The following is a 19,234-nucleotide window of genomic DNA, read 5'->3' as shown; positions in this document are numbered from 1 at the left end:
GTATAGGAGTTGTCCATTCTGGTTCATAAAGGGCAACTTGAGTGGGAGAGGGCCATCTCGAGGATTTAAGAAGTATGAGAAATTAGACTGTAATTACTAGGAGTTAAAAAAAACAAACCACAAATTAAATAAAGATAAAAAATGAAACAATGACTTTCATATTGTATTTCAGTAAACAGAAAAATGTGTGGTGACCCACGGTGTATGGCAGGACCACGGTGTGTAGGTGGAGGGGCAAGATGGTATTAACCACCGGGGCAAGGTGTTGTTAACCCCTAGTGTTCATGACGCCAGAGTGGTTTTTGGGTACCGGAACCACACGAATGGTATCTCCGCTATTCCAATGGCTAGTTAGTGAAAGGAGAGTCCACAACCAATTATGGTTTATCAGAGGCCTTACTGAGTTTAGATAGATGGTATTATCTTCACAGCTAGGCCAGAATCCCAGAGAGGTGGCCAGGAACACAGAAGGACCTTGCCGCTTGCTGGGACCAATTAGACTTGTAATAGACTTTAGATAATTATCATGAGGCTTGACTTTAGACTGGACTTGACTCCTTGTAGTGACAACAAACATAAACTTTTAACTTACAGGAATGACTGTGGCTTTGCGGCCTTCCATGTGCTGGTCACCAGCACTGAGGTATCTGGTGTTTGCTGGTCCCAGTAAAGACTGATGGTACAGGAGAGAGAATTGTAATGGCCGCCCCCTTATATAGAGGGGGGCTGAGCCAAAGCCCATTGGTCGAGCTGCGGGTCATAGGATAAGCTGGTGCCCTCTGGGTAACATCATGTGATAACATAAACATAACATGTGACATTTCACAGGTCCTTTAGACAACTGCTGGAATCCTCCAAAGGTCCTTTTTACTGACTATACATTAGGACACTAATTATCAATAAAATAAAATAGATAACAGTACAGTAACAGCAGGAGAGCCCCCAGGTCACTGAGGGACTCAACCTGACAGGGCCTAAGGGTAGTACAGAACCATGTCATGTACTGGGACATTACAAATGTGATTGTTTTTGGCTAATGGCTCCCAATTATTGGTGAACTAGAATTCACCAGAGCAATAGGATTAGGTCAGTATTTTTCATGGCATAGAACCTACACAGAGGAACATTCTAAAGGGGAGATTTGTTTGGACCCACTTCTAGTTTTAGTCCAAAAATACTTGTGCAAAATACTACTAAGTGACTAAAATACTACTGCGTGAAAATGGTCAATATAGTGTTGTAGAAGGGACTCCTATTTTGTTATCCCCTATAGAAGTCTGCCACCTATGTCAAACAAATGTGAACATGTGATATTAATATGAAGAGGAATGAAAGTAATAATAATGGAGAAGAGACAGATTTACTGGCATTAGAGTGAACATTTCCTCGGGATCCCGTCAATCAGATAAATCCCAATGTTTGACATCTTGTGTTTGTTTCTCTCATTAGTATAATTCTCCTCTTCTGCGCCTGCAGCTTGGCAGGGGATGCCTTCTGCATGATGGCTATGTGTACGGAGGACCGTGTTTACAATGTACTCAACACTTGGTCTGATACAATTTTAAGAATGACGTGGTTCATTGAATAAATCAACATGGCAGCTGTCGGTCAACAAAACAAAAGCATTATGCTCATGAGTTACCAAATACCATTCTTTTTTTACATTCATTTCCAGGATCTGTCTAATACCATATGCACTCTTAACAACTCTGCTAGACATTGGTTTGTCCTGATTAAATGAGTATCTAGGCAGGGTTCCTCCAATATGTATTGCGGGGGGGGGGGGGGGGGGGGGGAGGCACAATCCAATCTACAAAGTTTATGTTATATAGTGGTATAGCATATACCAGACATAATCCATGGACAGATATGGTGCCATTTCTGGAAGGCAGCAGCCATTTTTGTCCAATCCTGGCCAACCTCTTTTGCCTATAGCAGAAGGAAATCTTTCGTGGTGATCCCAAAATTCCTCTTGATCACTGGCATAGCATCTATATAGGCAGACCACGTAACTCCGTAGGGGCCTTTAGTTTATTTTTATTTTTTTTGGGGTGGGGGGGCAATTGTGATTATGTGGCCTGCCTGTATGGGTCTCTGTGTCACCAATCGCGAACCTCCTATACTATGCTGTCGGTGCAGCAAAACTCGCTCTGAAGGTGTTGCAGCTTGATCCAGTGGTGTATCGGTATTACCCTGCCAGACACCAGACTCATCTCTGACCCCTTCAGAATGAGTTTTGCTGTGGTGACAGCATAGTGCATGAGTTTTGGGCACCGGGGGGGGGGGGGGGGGGGTTAGGGAAGAGGGGTTGGTTGATTAATGGGGTCCATGGCAAAATCAGGAGGGGGGCCCAATTCTGAATCCCATGAATTCTAGTTACGCCCCCTGCCCTTGACAATGAATACAATTTCAATAGATGTTGCATTAAAAAAGTCTTGTTCAGAACAAATGCCATAGTTATTGATCACTTTTATGAGGAAAGGTCATATAAGATCAATTTAATGAAATTAATGTTTCCAACATTTTATTTGTTGAGGTGATCATCCAAAAAACTATAATGGTGACTATTTGGTGGGCTTTGCATGTTCAAGAGATGGCAATTTAGCTACCTAAAGGTAGAGTGGGATAAGATAACAATGAGAAAACAGGACAAAAAGTATCTTGGACCACTTTTTGGGTTTTTCCTAGACCAAATAAAATACCTTTGTGTATAATGCTTCCCACAAACAGTTGGTCTCTCTTCCTGAAATCGGAGATCTCCATAGACCTGATTGTATTGAAAGCTTAACTCACCTGCCACTGCACAGGAGATTTTGGGGCTCTGGAAATGTCCTCCTGTTTACTTGAGATCATTCAAGGTGATGTCTAAACAAATAGAAGAAGTTGATCTTGGTAGCTCAGGTTTAAAGGATCCTTTGTGCAAAATCCTAAGGTCAAAACTACTAGGCAAACATTGCCTTTGTCTATGGGTTTCAGAGAATGGAAATGTAGGCCCCAAGTCAATAAGCTGTGAATTGGTTTATCCGTCTAAGTGATTTACACTCATATGAAAGACATTGCGACCCTTAAGATGTGTAGTTGATCCATGGGACCTTCTCATACCAGGAGAGTGCACAAACAGAGGAACCCAATTTAAGTCACATTGTTGAAAGATGTCAGCCATTTGAAGATATTTATCTTTCTTACCTTGTGTCAATCTATGATGACTATCTCTGACATAGAAAAACACAGGCACAATGATTGGTGGAATATATGCTTTATCATATTGTAGTTCAAAATGGGGTTCTAAGTATTTTTTGGACATTTTAGTTACTTAAAGTGGACCGATTACCTATTTTAGACCATGTGTATGCAAAGATCATCTGTGATATTGTCATGGATTTGTCCAATGGTATGTGTCATGTGAACAGCATTGCAGCCTAAATCACAAAAACAAATACAGTCTTATGCGAATAGCATAGTAACATAGTTCATAAGGTTGTAAAAAGACCAGAGTCCACGAAGTTCAACCTATACCCCTAATAAGTCCCTACTGAGCTGATCCGGAGGAAGGCAAAAAACCCTCATACTAGAGGTAACAATTCCTTCCTGACTCCAAATATGGCATCAGAATAAATCCCTGGATCAACGTTCTGTCCCTATAAATCTAATATACATAACCATCAATGTTATAATTCTCCAAAAATACATCCAGACCCCTTTTAAATTCTTTTACAGAGTTCACCATGACCACCTCCTCCGGGAGAGAATTCCACAGTCTCAATGCTTTTACAGTAAAGAACCCCGGTCTGTGCTGGTATAGAAACCTTCTTTCCTCTAAACGTAGAGGATGCCCCCTTGTTAAAGATACAGTCCTGGGTATAAATAGATCATGGGAAAGATCTCTGTACGGTCCCCTGATATATTTATACATAGTTATTAGGTCTCCCCTAAGCCTTCTTTTTTCTAAACTAAATAACCCTAATTCTGATAATCTTTCTGGGTACTGTAGTCCTCCCATTCCCCGTATTACTCTGGTTGCCCGTCTATGAACCTTCTCCAGCTCCACTATATCTTTCTTGTACACTGGTGCCCAGTACTGTACACAGTATTCTGTGTGTGGTCTGACTAGTGATTTGTACAGCGGTAGAATTATTTCCTTGTCGTGGGCATCTATGCCCCTATTGATGAACCCCATGATTTTATTTGCCCGACACTGGTCACTACAGCTAAATTTACTGTTAACTGAGACTCCCAAGTCCTTTTCCACGTCAGTCGTCCCAAGTGTGCTCCCATTTAATACATAATCCCAGCCCGGATTTTTCCTCCCCATGTGCATTACCTTATATTTATCAGTGTTGAACCTCATCTGCCACTTCCCAGCCCAAACCTCCAACCTATCCAGATCCTTTTGTAACAGTGCACTGTCCTCTATTGTGTTTACCGCTTTACAGAGTTTAGTATCATCTGCAAAGTTTGCTACTTTAACATTAAACCACTCAACAAGGTCATTAATGAATATATTAAATAGGACCGGACCAAAGACTGATCCCTGAGGTACCCCACTAGTAACAGTCACCCAATCAGAATAAGTATCATTAATAACCACCCTCTGTTTCCTATCACTGAGCCAGTTACTTACCCACTTACACACATTCTCCCCCAGCCCAATCCTTCTCATTTTATGCACCAACCGTTTATGTGGCACCGTATAAAATGCTTCGGAAAAATCCAGATATATAAGATATCCGGTGATTGCCCCTGGTCCAGTCTGGAGCTCACCTCCTCATAAAAGCTGATCAGGTTAGCTTGACAGGACCGATCCCTCATAAAGCCATGCTGATATGGAGTCATACATTTATTTTTATCAAGATACTTCAAAATAGCATCTCTTAGAAAACCCTCAAACAATTTACATACAACGGAAGATAAACTAACAGGTCTATCATTCTTGGGGTCACCTTTTGACCCCTTTTTAAATATTGGCACCACATTTGCTATGCGCCAGTCCTGGGGAACAGTCCCTGTCACTGTAGAGTCCCTGAATATTAAAAATAGGGGTCTGTCTATTACATCTATTACTTAATTCCTTTAGAACACGGGGGTGAATTCCATCTGGACCTGGCGATTTGTCTATTTAGATTTTTTGTAGGCGGCCCTGTACTTCTTCCTAGGTTAGACAGGTGACCTGTACTGGGGAGTTTACCTTATCTCGCTGTATTTCACCTGGCATTTCATTTTCCTCGGTGAATACAGTGGAGAAGAATTTGTATAATAAATTTGCTTTTTCCTGATCCCCCTCTATAATTTCTTCCTCATGATTTTTTAAAGGGCCTACACTCTCATTTTTGACCTTTTTGCTATTTATAGTTAAAGAACATTTTGGGGTTAGTTTTACTCTCTTTGGCAATAAGTCTTTCTGTCTCTATTTTTGAGGCTTTTATCTGTTTTATACACATTTTATATTTTTCTCTATAGCTTTTTAATGCTTCTTCACTGCTATCCTGTTTTAGTAGTTTAAATGCTTTATTATTGTTATTTGTTGCCCCCTTAACATTTTTATTCATCCATATAGTTTTTCTTTTATTCCCATAAGGTATATACATCTTACAATGAGAATTTAAAATATTCTTAAAAGTCTCCCATTTAGTGTCAGTATTCTTGTTTTTGAGGACATTATCCCATTTTATATTGTTAAGGGCTTCTCTGAGTTGATCAAACACTGCCTTCCTAAAGTTCATTGTTTTTGTGGACCCTCGAGAGATTCCCTTATTGAAGAACAAGTTATAATGTATTATATTATGATCACTATTTCCTAGGTGTCCTTCTACCTGCACATTAGTTACTCTGTCAGGTCTGTTGGTTAATATTAAGTCTAGTAGGGCGCCCCCTCTGGTCAGGCCCTGCACCATTTGGGACAGATAATTGTCTTTAGCTATAGTCAGAAACCTATTTCCTTTATGAGATTCACAGGTCTCAGTCTCTCAGTTTATATCAGGATAGTTAAAGTCCCCCATTATTATCACCTCATTCTTATTTGCTGCCTTGTTTATTTGCCTCAGTAATTGATCTTCTGCCTCTTCCATTATATTTGGTGGCTTATAACAAACCCCTATCAGAATTATTTTTTTATCTCCATATATTTCTACCCATAATGACTCCACATTATCGTCTCCCTCCTGTATATCCTCCCGCAGTGCGGCCTTCAGACTGGACTTTACGTAAAGCCAAACTCCTCCCCCTTTCCGTTTTGTCCGATCCTTCCTGAATAGACTATAACCCTATATGTTGACCGCCCAGTCACAGTTATCATCCAGCCAAGTCTCTATTATACCCACTATGTCATAATGCTCCTCAGACATTATCAACTCTAGTTTGTCAGTTTTATTGGACAGCCTTCTGGCATTAGTCAACATGCACTTCAATGGTGTATGGTGTATACAACGCATATAGTTATTACTACAATGAATGTGTAGAACCGAAAAGAAGAAATTGGAGAGGTGGCCTGATATGTTGTAAGTGTTTAGCTAAGGGGCATCCCTTATCTTAGTAACTGCACCACTCTTGTCCAGAGCTGTAGCTACCTCCCTTTGCGCCCGAGGCGAGAACAGTAGATTGCGGACCCCGCCCCCCCATTTTGGCTCAGGGCACCCCTCGGAAATTATATTTTTGTGGGGCATCCCCTACCGAATATTTTTTTTCAGCACTGCTATATGCAGCGACTCACAAATGCTGTCTTTTCTGATTGGAGTCCTTCTCTTGTTCTTTTCATCCCCATGTTGCCCAGGACATCATGATGATTACTTCCAGCCAAAACTCTTCAGCACAGAACCAGCAACACAAACACATTAGGCTCTGCACTTTTCCAGCATTATCCTTCCCTTTTCTCCACTTATGCATCCAGTCTCTCCCAAACAAATGCCACCAGCCTCCCTACAACATACAATGTTTCCAGCCCCACTCAAATGCATCCAGCCTTCCCCACATACAATGCCTCCAGCCTCCCACACACACAATGGGGGAGATTTATCAAAACCTGTCCAGAGGAAAAGTTGCTGAGTTGCCCATAGCAACCAATCAGATCGCTTCTTTCCTTTTTAACAAGGCCTCTGCAAAATGAAAGAAGCGATCTGATTGGTTGCTATGGGCAACTGGGCAACTTTTCCTCTGCACAGGTATTGATAAATCTCCCCCAATGCCTCCAGCCTCACCCACACACAATGCCTCCAGTCTTCACCCACAAAAAATGCCTCCAGCCTTTCTTTTACAGGTGTAGAGGAGTATAGGAGTGACCCAGGGGTGTACATGGGTGACAGAGAGGTGTACAGGAGTAACAGAGGGGTGCATATGGGTGAAAAGGGTGTAGAGAGGTGACAGAGGGGTGCCCATGGGAAACATGGGTGTAGAGGGGTGTACAGGTGTGACAGAAGGGTGTAGAGGTGTGACAGTGGGGTAACAAGGGATGTAGAGGGGTGACAGAAGGGTAGGAGTGAGTAGTGCACCTAAAGCCAATGGCGGATCCAGACTCTAGTCAGAGTATTTTTCCGAATATTTTTCAGGTGTTGCTTACAGATCCCAAAGGATACTGAGTATGAGCAGTGGCGATGCTAGGGTTGGTGTCACCTGGTGCAGTAGAAAATGGTGTCACCCCATGTCAATTCTGAACTTCTATATGAAAACAATAATTATTATAACCGTGCCAGACACTGTATCCTCTGAATATAATATTATCACACACTGCACTCTGAATATAATAGAATGACACATTCTACATGAATATAATAGTACCACACACCGTACCAATCCTGCCACACCTTATTCTCTGAATATAATACTGCCACACACTGCATTCTCTGAATATAAACTGTTCAAAAAAATAAAGGGATCACTTAAACAACACAATGTAACTCCAAGTCAATGACACCTCTGTGAAATCACACTGTCCACTCAGGAAGCAACACTGATTGACAATCAATTTCACATGCTGTTGTGCAAATGGAACAGAGCTAATGGAACAGAGCAATTAGCTAGACACACCCAATAAAGGAGTGGTTCTGCAGGTGGTGACCACAGGCCACTTCTCAGTTCCTAGCTGATGGTTTTTGTCACTTTTGAATGGTGGCGGTGCTTTCATTCTAGTGGTAGCATGAGACGGAGTCTACAACCCACAGAAGTGGCTCAGGTAGTGCAGCTCATGCAATATGGCACATCAATGCGAGCCGTGGCAAGAAGGTTATCTGCGTCTGTCAGTGTCCAGTGCATGGAGGCACTACCAGGAGACAGGCAAGTACATCAGGAGATGTGGAGGAGGCCGTAGGAGGGCAACAACCCAGCAGCAGAATCGTTACCTCTGCCTTTGTGCAAGGAGAAGCAGAAGGAGCACTGCCGGAGCCCTGCAAAATGACCTCCAGCAGGCCACAAATGTACGTGTCCACTTAAACGGTCAGAAGCATGAGGGTGGTATGGGCTTACAGCCCAACACCTTGCAGGATGTTTGGAATTTGCCAGAGAACACCAAGATTGGCAAATTCGCCACTGGTGCCCTGTGCTCTTCACAGATGAAAGCAGGTTCACACTGAGCACGTGACAGATGTGACAGACGAGTTTGGAGACACCGTGGAGAATGTTCTGCTGCCTGCAACATCCTCCAGCATGACCGGTTTGGCGATGGGTCAGTAATGGTGTGGGGTGGCATTTCTTGGCCCTGGGTTCTTCCAAACGCAAGACAATGCTAGACCTCATGTAGTTGGAGTGTGTCAGCAGTTCCTGCAAGAGGAAGGCATTGATGCTATGGACTGGCCGCCCGTTCCCCAGACCTGAATCCGATTGAGCACATCTGGGACATCATGTCTCGCTCCATCCACCAACGCCACATTACACCAAGGAGTTGGCGGATGCTTTAGTCCAGGTCTGGAAGGACATCCCTCAGGAGACCATCCGCCACCTCATCAGGAGCATGTCCAGGCGTTGTAGGGAGGTCATAGGGGGAGCGGGGAGGCAACACACACTACTGAGCCTCCTTATGACTTGTTTTAAAGGGGTTGTGTGCTGCCCTGACTTTCGGAGCTCCGCTCACAGCGTCCGTAAGTTCATTACTCCAAACGCTGTGTGCGGGCTTCAGTGTTCGCGGCCGCCGGGCGTGACGTCACGCCCGCCCCCTCTACCAAAGTCTATGGGAAGGGGGCGGGACAGCGGTCGCACCCCCTTCCCATAGACTTTCGTTGAGGGGGCGGGCGAGACGTCACAAGGGGCCGGGCGTGACGTCACGTCCGGTGGCCGCGAACACGGAAGCCCGCACACAGAGTTTGGAGTAGTGGACTTCCGGACGCTGTGAGCGGAGCTCCGAAAGTCAGGGCAGCGCACAACCCCTTTAAGGACATTACATCGAAGTTGGATCAGTCTGCAGTGTGGTTATCCACTTTGGGTTTGAGTGTGACTCCATATCCAGACCTCCATGGGTTGATAAATTTGATTTCCATTGATAATTTTTGTGTGATTTTGTTTTCAGCGCATTCAACTATGTAAAGACAAAAGTATTTCATACGATTAGTTCATTCATTCAGATCTAGGATGTTTTATCTTAGTGTTCCCTTTATTTTTTTGAGCAGTGTACTAGACAGAGCCCATAGACGCAGTGGTGGTGTTACCGGAAAAATGTTTGTAAAAGGAGTATTCATGTAATAGTACAGTATTCTAGCTCCTAACTCCATACACTAGCATAGTTGAAGCCCCACCAGTTTTTGGCTATAAACTGCCAGCAGTAATGGATTGCATTGGTTCATGACTACTCTGGCCCAAGAGGTCACATGCCATATCCTTGGCAGTAGTATGGCTCTTTAATGCTGAGGCCGCTGCATCCATCACATGTCAGATAACAGGAAAAGACTGGTGGGGACCACTAAAGCATCGGCAATGGATTGGTAGAGAATTTAATAGTTGAAAAATTATTAAAAATTTTTTTTAAGTAGTGAACAACACTTTTATAAATCTATATATCTGGTTTACACAATGATTTTTTTTATTCTTTGCAGACAGCCAGTGGTTTACCAACAGTTGGTAGTTTTGTCGCAGCTTCAGGAATGACTCCATACCCCACTTCAGCACCAGTATCCCCTTACATGGCGTATGGCACAGCAGCCCCCACTGGGTATGTGACAAGTCATGGATGGCAGCACACAGGGGGTACTCCATTGTCGCCTCATAACTGCGACATTACTGCATCTCTAGCATTCAAAGGCATGCACACCGCCCGAGAAGGTAAGACCCACTTAAAAATCAATTTTCTGGTCACTCAATACACTGGATGTAGCATATCAAAAGATCAGCAAAATAATTCTGATATCCTCCCTAAATTTTCTTTCAGCTTTTCAGTGACAATTTAGGGAGATAATACATTCTTCATACCTTTTTAATAGAACAGTTTTTTTCTATAGTTTCTCATATTAGAAGTGACGCAAACATATAACTGTCAATCAAGGATGAGGACCACCCACTGGACTCCCAAACCCAGAACAAGCAGAGATTCAAATTAATAAAATTCAACTTATTGGAAACATTTTTTCCACAAATCTATCTATCTATCTATCTATCTATGAATCTTTCTGCTCCTTTCTGCTCTGTAACATAGAGCCGGCAGATCAGATTGCATGTCCAGTGTCATGGGTTCCCTTAAACTTTTTAGGACAATATTGTAAATTACATTTTGTGACTAACTTCTTATATTCTAATGTCTACACTAAATCATGTCCTCATGTGCCTGCTTATAATTTGTACTATAGCAAATGTAAACTGGAACCCTGAGAAGGGACTACTTAATTTGGGGTACATTGCTTCTTCCCTCTTCATACTGAATGGGAACTAGCTGCTTTGGATTACGAATACTAGTAAGATAACCTAAAGCAAGAAATCAACACTCCTCTGCCACATAAAAAGTCACCAGTACAAGAGGGTGGAGAACTAGGTTACAGATTTTATAGTGTGGCCCCCAAAATGTTAAGTTACAGTTATGTTTAAAACACAATTTTTTGCCTTCTTAATATGCAGATACAAAAATATAACCAGGGCCCGGAGGACTTTAAAGGGGTTATCCAGGAAAAAACTTTTTTTATATATCAACTGGCTCCAGAAAGTTATACAGATTTGTAAATAACTTCTATTAAAAAATCTTAATCCTTTCAGTACTTATGAGCTTCTGAAGTTTAGGTTGTTCTTTTCTGTCTAAGTAATCTCTGATGACACGTGTCTCGGGAACCGCCCAGTTTAGAAGAGGTTTGCTATGGGAATTTGCTTCTAAACTGGGCTTTTCCCGAGACAGGTGTCATCAGAGATTACTTAGACAGAAAAGAACAACATTAACTTCAGAAGCTCATAAGTACTGAAAGGATTAAGATTTTTTAATAGAAGTAGTTTACAAATCTGTTTAACTTTCTGGAACCAGTTGATATATAAAAAAATGTTTTCCTGGAATACCCCTTTAACTCCTTTAGGAGGTATTCCAGCATTTCTTAAAAATTAATAGATTGCTTGGCACATATTAAAAAAAATAAAAAAAAAATATGCTTACCTTACCTGAGTCCCCTGCAGATCCCGATTCATCTGTTTCAGGCCTTTTACACGTCCTGTCTTCTGCCTGTTTCTGAGATAGAAGCTTAGAGTAGGATCTGCCTACTCAGCCAGTCACTGGATGAGAAAGCACACTGCTGCGGCCAGTGATGGTCTTGACGGCAGGTCCTGCTCTAAGCTCTTGTCTCGTAAAGCAGGCGGCAGACAGGAGAAGCAGAAACAAACAAAACAGGAGCTGCAGGGGGACTGGGGGTAGGTAAGTATAGCTTTTTTTCCTCCTATGGCCCCAGCAATCTGTTAATTTGTTTAATTTTTGTTTTATGTTGGAATACCCCTTTAAGTAAACTAGTAGCAATTGAGGGAAACTGTATTTATTTTATCTTACAACATTGTTTTATTATTTGGTTTCATAGCAGAAGAAACAAAATTAAGCATCCATTCACGCAAATCTCAGCAGTCTTACCACACATCCCAACGCCATGGGACAGTAGCTCACATGCCAAGCGCATAGAGATCAAGGACTCGATCACCACTCTGAAGGTAGCAGTATCATGGAAAACATTCCAAGGTCTATCAAGCTGAAACGTACAGAGCTGGAACATTGCCAGAAATCAGCCAATCACACGGATCGTGAACACCTGACCACTTGAGCAAAGCAACCAGCTGTCTTGCCTTCACCTGGATATGCGGTCAGCATGAAAGACATACACCTGGTGGACATACTGTGAAAGAATCTTCTCCGGGTTCAGTGAACCATATCTCTGCACCTTCTTATGGAATTTAAAACATGCCACTTTCCAGCTGAACTAAAACAATAACATTTCGTTTCCATATATTCATCGTCTAGTTGCCTTTATAAGACTTGTGGTTTGTAGCTTTAAAAGTTAGAAGCTCTCGCACAAAGAAAACTTAAAAAAGTCATGAAACCTGAACTGAATGTGAAAAGGAAATGAAGGGACTTTGGACTCACACCTCATGCTGTGTAGAGCTTTGCAAATCTTCAACAGCCAAAAATGGGGAAAATGGGTTATGAACCCAATCTACACAAAGGATTTAGTCACTCAAAGTGATCGAGCCAGATGAGATCTGGAGGACTTATTCATTCAATTCAAGATTCAGCCTCTTTAGCGTAAAATAACGTATGTCTTGATATGTCATCTATAAGGATATGTACATATGTGGTAGACGACCCAAACCCATGAGGAAATGTGAAAATGTTTTATGTCCTTTGTACAGGTTTTAATTATTATGATCCAATTTAACTTTAACAACATGGGTGGGAGGGTTGGGGTAATATTTTGTCTTGGTCTTTTAATTTTACAGTTAAGATTTTTTTTGTAGATAATTTAAAAGAAAAAAACTAAACAAAAACCCCAAATGGTCCCAACTAAATGTTAGGGTTTGAAATCTCCACTAAAAAGATTTGAGCGTTTGATGTTCCATTCACTGGCTGATCTTCCATTATATCTAAATAGCTCAATAACAATGGTCTACCAGTAAATAACCAACCCCACACATACACAATACAATGCTAGGGCTCACTCACATATTTGATTCCATACAAGTGGATGCGTAACCTCCAAACTGGGTAAAATAAATTACAATTTGTCATAGCAGCTCAAAGCATGACCTAAAATGTTTTGGCTCCAAATCTGTTTGCTTTTCTTTCTGCTATTGTTCTTCACATCATCAAGGATAACCTTCTCTTAAAGAGGTTAAAGGGGTACTCCGGTGGAAAACTTTTTTTTTTTTTTTTAAATCAACTGGTGCCAGAAAGTTAAACAGATTTGTAAATTACTTCTATTAAAAAATCTTAATCCTTCCAGTACTTATTAGCTGATGAATGCTACAGAGGAAATTCATTTCTTTTTTGGAACACAGTGCTCTCTGCTGACATCTCTGTCCATTTTAGGAACAGTCCAGAGCAGCATTTGTTTGCTATGGGGATTTTCTTCTACTCTGGACAGTTCTTAAAATGGACAGAGATGTCAGCAGAGAGCACTGTGATCATGATGTCAGCAGAGAGCTCTCTGTTACAAAAAGAAAATAATTTCAGAAGCTAATAAGTACTAGAAGGATTAAGATTTTTAATAGAAGTCATTTACAAATCTGTTTAACTTTCTGGCACCAGTTGATAAAAAAATAAAAAAATAAATAAAAAGTTTTCTACCGGAGTACCCCTTTAAAACAAGCTGGGTCTGCATAGACCAGTAGACTGTGATCCACCAATAGGTCACAAAGTAGGTCTGGGAGATTTATCAAAACCCGTGCAGAGGAGAAGTTGCCCATAGCAACCAATCAGATCGCTTCTTTCATTTTTAACAAGGCCTCTGCAAAATGAAAGAAGCAAGCTGATTGGTTGCTATGGGCCACTGGGCAATTTTTTCCTCTGGACAGGTTTTGATAAATCTTCCCCGGTATGTCTAAATGTTATTTACTGATGAGTCCTCTATATACCACCTATATTTGATCTTGGTCCCCTCAGGTTCCACAAAAATCCAATATTAAAAAAGTATGCAAGAAAGGATATGTAAAGTAGCCTGGGAAGAAAGGATATGTAAAGCAGCTTGGGAAGAAAGGATATGTAAAGAAGCGTTCACACCACCTCTTCAGGTAACTTTCCTATAAGGGAGTGTTCAATTCCAACTCTAAGAAACTTACTTGGAATTTAAGCAAACCAGAAATCTCTCCAGAAGAAGACAGCCCCATCTACAGACAGCTGTTTTGGGGTTATTGCCCCTTGTCAGTACAGAGAAGGGTGTTGGATGGCTAGTGAGAAGCCTATAGGATGAGAGGCAATAACCTTAAAGGAGTACTGCAGCCTTATACAACTTATCTCCTATCCTCAAGATAGGGGATAAGTGTCTGATCGAGGGGGTCCGAACGCTAAGATCCCCAGCAATCTCCTGTACGGTGCCCTGGCTCTGACGCGGCTCCCCCCATGCAAAAGGCATGTCGGCCGCAGCATGATGCCACAGCCAACATGCCCCCTCCATGTATCTTTATGGGAGTGGGGGAGATGCAGTGTTCACAAACATTATCCGCGCAGAGCCCGATCTCTTGCATGGGGCCCTGGAACTGCTGCGGCTCTGCGGATAGGGTATAAGTTGTCTACGGCTGAAGTTCTCATTTGAAACAGCTGTCTGCAGATGGGTATCTTCTACTTATTTAGAAGTTTTTGGCTTGTCTTACATTCCTTTTCAATTTCTAAGACTCTGAGTTAGAGTGATAGCTTTAAGGACAGCTATCTGTGAAGGTCTTGTGGGAGTTGCTTTACATATCCCTTCTTACCAGAATTCCCAGTGGAGCATTAATGGTCTATTACCTCACCTTAAGGAGAAACATTATATCAGGGCTGACCATATTTAAGCGGTAGACTCTTTGTTGTGTCTTATTGTCCACAATCTATAGGAACATTTTGTACATAGAATGTTCTTGGTGCAGGTGCTAATGAATTATTACCATTTACAACATAACAGCTTAAATGTATTCTGGCTTTGTTAATTTATTGATATGCATTCAATGTGCCGCAACCTATTGGCAGTCCATGAATGTGCAACCTGCTGGTCTTACAGGCTTGTCTACATCTTCTATATTCCAATACTGAATATGAAATGCTGTTTCTATCAATGACATGAAAGTAAAAAGTTAATATAAAGCACTTAGAGACAAGAACTGGAAGCACAGCATTTGCCCAAGAATGCCAGAAATAAGTGTTTGAGGAGCTCCTATCCAGTCAGGGGCAGGTAATATTGGATTGAATCTGTTAAGTCCTGACTTTATGAATGGTCTATAGAATGTCCATAACCCATGTCCATAAATGTAATATGTTGCATTATCTTCACATGCATTGAATGGACAATCTATAAAAAAAATTATCCTAGTTCCATTTTCATGTTTCTGAATTGCCTTACCATGGAGAGCAATAAAGTGAAAACCCCCATGTAAATCCTCTCTCTATGACTTTGTGAAGAATTATTGAATTAAACTGGAGTTGGCTAGCGATTAATAGAAACTTACCTAGCCCGATCTTTCTCTGGTCTCCCGGTCATCTAACTTCGACCTAGACAAGCACTCTGTGCAGGATCTGTCAATTTATCCAGTCACTGACCACAGTGGTGTCTTGTCTTGGCAAGTGATTTTACTGAGCGCACGTCTTGGAAGCAGGAAAAAGACAGGAGGTCGGGGAACCAGATGGAGCTGTGGGGGACCTGGACTAGGTAAGTATAGCTTTTGTGGCTTATGGTTTTCAAAACATTGGAATACCCCATGTGATAACCTTTAAAAGTGTATCTGTTGTTAGCAAAAACTTTTTATGCTGTGTAGATACCATTATATGTATATTTGTAATATACACTGTTTAAAAAAAAAATCTGTATATCTTTGGGTGAAAAAAAGCTGTCACTGCAGCTATTGCCTGTGTGTCTCTGTGAGGAGTCCAAATACAGGAAGTGGGGGCAGGACAAGCAGGGCTCTGTGCAGGCTCCTGGCTTGTCAATCATCCTGCTGTGTGAGCCAGGGGGGAGTCATGAAGCCTCAGTGTACAGAGCCCTGCTTGTCCTCCGTGTACAGAGCCCGCTTGTCCTCAGTATACAGAGCCCCGCTTGTCCTCAGTATACAGAGCCCCGCTTGTCCTCCGTGCACAGAGCCCCGCTTGTCCTCAGTATACAGAGCCCCGCTTGTCCTCCGTATACAGAGCCCCGCTTGTCCTCCGTGCACAGAGCCCCGCTTGTCCTCCATGCACAAAGCCCCGCTTGTCCTCCATGCACAAAGCCCCGCTTGTCCTCCACGCAGAGCCCCGCTTGTCCTCCATACGCAGAGCCCCGCTTGTCCTCAGTGTGCAGAGCCCCGATTGTCCTCAGTGTGCAGAGCCCCGATTGTCCTCAGTGTGCAGAGCCCCGATTGTCCTCAGTGTGCAGAGCCCCGATTGTCCTCAGTGTGCAGAGCCCCGCTCGTCCTCAGTATACAGAGCCCCGCTCGTCCTCAGTGCACAGAGCCCCGCTCATCCTCAGTGCACAGAGCCCCGCTCATCCTCAGTGCACAGAGCCCCGCTCATCCTCAGTGCACAGAGCCCCGCTCGTCCTCAGTGCACAGAGCCCTGCTTGTCCTCAGTGTACAGAGCCCTGATTGTCCTCAGTGTACAGAGCCCTGCTTTTCCTCAGTGTACAGAGCCCTGATTGTCCTCAGTGTACAGAGCCCTGCTTTTCCTCAGTGTACAGAGCCCTGATTGTCCTCAGTGTACAGAGCCCTGATTGTCCTCAGTGTACAGAGCCCTGCTTGTCCTCAGTGCACAGAGCCCTTCTTGTCCTCAGTGCACAGAGCCCTGCTTGTCCTCAGTGTACAGAACCCTGCTTGTCCTCAGTGTACAGAGCCCCGCTTGTCCTCAGTGCAGAGCCCTGCTTGTCCTCCATGCACAGAGCCCTGCTTGTCCACCCTTACTTCCTGTATTTGGTCTCCTCATCGGAGATACACATGCAATAACTGCAGGAACAAAAATATACACATTTTTTAACTAATGTATATAACAAATATACATATAATGGAATTACATCTACATTATATAAAACGTTTTTGCTAATGACAGGTACACTTTAAAATGATTTTGCTTTTATTTTCCTTTGGATCAACATTGCATAACAGTAAGTTGAGATTGATCTGTGACCTCTAACTGTAGGAAAACTACAACTTCCAGCATGTCTAGCCAGTCAGCAACTTGCCTGGCATGCTAATGGTTTTAGTTTCAGAACAGCTGGATGGCCACATGTTGGAGATCACTGATTTAGACTTATTTATCTTTTTTTTTGTAACCCTATTATGGGACTACATCTTTTAGCCTATTAAACTGATAAGTTAGTGCTGATAATATACTCATCTCTAGAAAGAAACCAATGATTGTTGACTGACTGCAATCTGTTAAAAAATATATATATAATTTTGTAAATAACAATTAATGGCAGAAAGGAATTCATTGAAGGCATTGCAAGTAATCCAGGCTCGTTTGTTCTGACGATATTTGTGCAAATGTTTAAAAAGAACAATCCCAAAAGCCCGAAATGTTGGATCTCGGTGTCTGTGGGCAGCATTATAACCCACAGCAGCCAGTCAGGGATCAAGCCATTAGTCAGGCAAGCTTTGCTTATAGTCCCTTTTCTCCATCGGTTGCCAGTGAAAGGGTCGAGTATTTTTGGCATTGTCATTGTAAGGATTAAAGGGATTAATGAAGAGCACATATGTTTTCATATTGTATTATGCGATCAGCCTACAGTACAAATGTTAGCATGTGCTTCACCCCTGGAAGAAAGATCAGATCTGTTGTCTCCTGAAATCTTTCCTAACATCTGCACATTCAGCTCGCTCTGGGATGTTCAGGCGACGTGTGCGGTGTAGGGTGCAAGCTTTAACTCACATTTACCACATGTGGATAGTACAAATATACTGTACATCTACCACATGTGAGTGTTGTGCAGTAGCTGAATATTCCCATCTATATATAGCTGACATTGTCTCCTCCAGATCTGTGAAAATATGTAATATTGGCCCAAAAAGTCTCCAAAGTTACCTCTTCATTCAATGCGTATCACAGGCTATGGGTTATATGGATTGAATTATACAGTTAGCAAACAGTGATGTCCATTACCAGCTCCTCACATGGAAAATAAGTGACCTCTCCATCTCCCTAACAAAATTCAACCTCCACAAAGTCCTTTAGAGCCAGAATTTATTGCTATGGCTCAATGTGTTCTAGCCCATATGTCAAAAGATTTTATTGGTTGTGGTCTTGAGTCTTGTGGTGCCGAGTCCCCCACGATCCCTAAGTAAAGCTGGGGGAAGTGTTCAGCAACGCTTTTCACACTCCAGCTCGGCACTCACAGGAGACAGGCTCCATTATAGACTATATGATCGTGCTTCTCCCAGCTATATCTAGAGATCGGTGGGGGTCTCTGGCCTGAGACCACCACTGTTCAAAACTTTTGATATGATCTGTGTAACGTGTCAAAAGTTTGTTGCCTTTATAATGACAGTAACACTTTAAAGGGGCATTCCCATCTTACGGGATTGTCCGTTGGGCAAAATATAAAAACAGAAAAAATAGGTTCCTCTTTAGGCTAGGTTCACATTACTGTCGGACTGCATGCACTATTGTTTTCTCTGCTAAACTACAGTAAACTACCTGATCCCATACAGACTTCATTCAATTCAATGGGATATGTTAGGACCCATTGGAGTTAGTAGTGCTCTGACCCGCTTTGGGGCTGTTTGGCATCTCCAAATAGCATAAATAACGTTTAATACAAACATATACCTGTCCTTAAGATACTCACTACAAAAGTTAAGAAATGTATAGGATTTAATATAAAAATTTAAGGAGATCTCAGTGAAAATGTTTTTATCAGCTATCCACAGGATAGGAGATACGCAGCTGATCGCGGGGGTCCGACCGCTGGGGCTCCCCACAATAACCAGGACGGGACCCTGCCCTCAGTGAGGAGCACATTCTGCAGATGGCATGCGCTGTACTTGGGTCTTTTCCGTGCTCCCATAGAAATTAATGGAGCGCATGCTGTCTGCAGCAGGTGCTCCTCACTGAGGGCCTGGACCCCTCCTGGTTATCACGGGGGGCCTCAGCGGTTGAACCCCCGCGATCTGCTGCATATCTCCTATCCTGTGGATAAGGGATGAATACATTATCTCC

At 42.5% G+C, this 19,234-nt stretch overlaps 1 protein-coding gene across 1 annotated transcript in view; it reads left to right on the top strand.

Moving 5' to 3' along the window:
- Positions 1-12,804, top strand: part of PAX9 (paired box 9) — an 89,902-nt gene extending 77,098 nt beyond the window's left edge. The window contains exons 5-6 of the mRNA XM_056545802.1: positions 10,011-10,236; positions 11,955-12,804. Of these exons, the coding sequence (XP_056401777.1) occupies positions 10,011-10,236; positions 11,955-12,052 (324 nt within the window). The 3' untranslated portion in view covers positions 12,053-12,804. The remainder of the gene's footprint in view (positions 1-10,010; positions 10,237-11,954) is intronic.
- The last annotated feature ends 6,430 nt before the right edge of the window (positions 12,805-19,234 follow it).

Source organism: Hyla sarda, chromosome 11 (genome assembly GCF_029499605.1).
Source record: "Hyla sarda isolate aHylSar1 chromosome 11, aHylSar1.hap1, whole genome shotgun sequence".
NCBI lineage: Eukaryota > Metazoa > Chordata > Amphibia > Anura > Hylidae > Hyla > Hyla sarda.
This window is presented reverse-complemented; position numbering and strand designations above follow the sequence as displayed.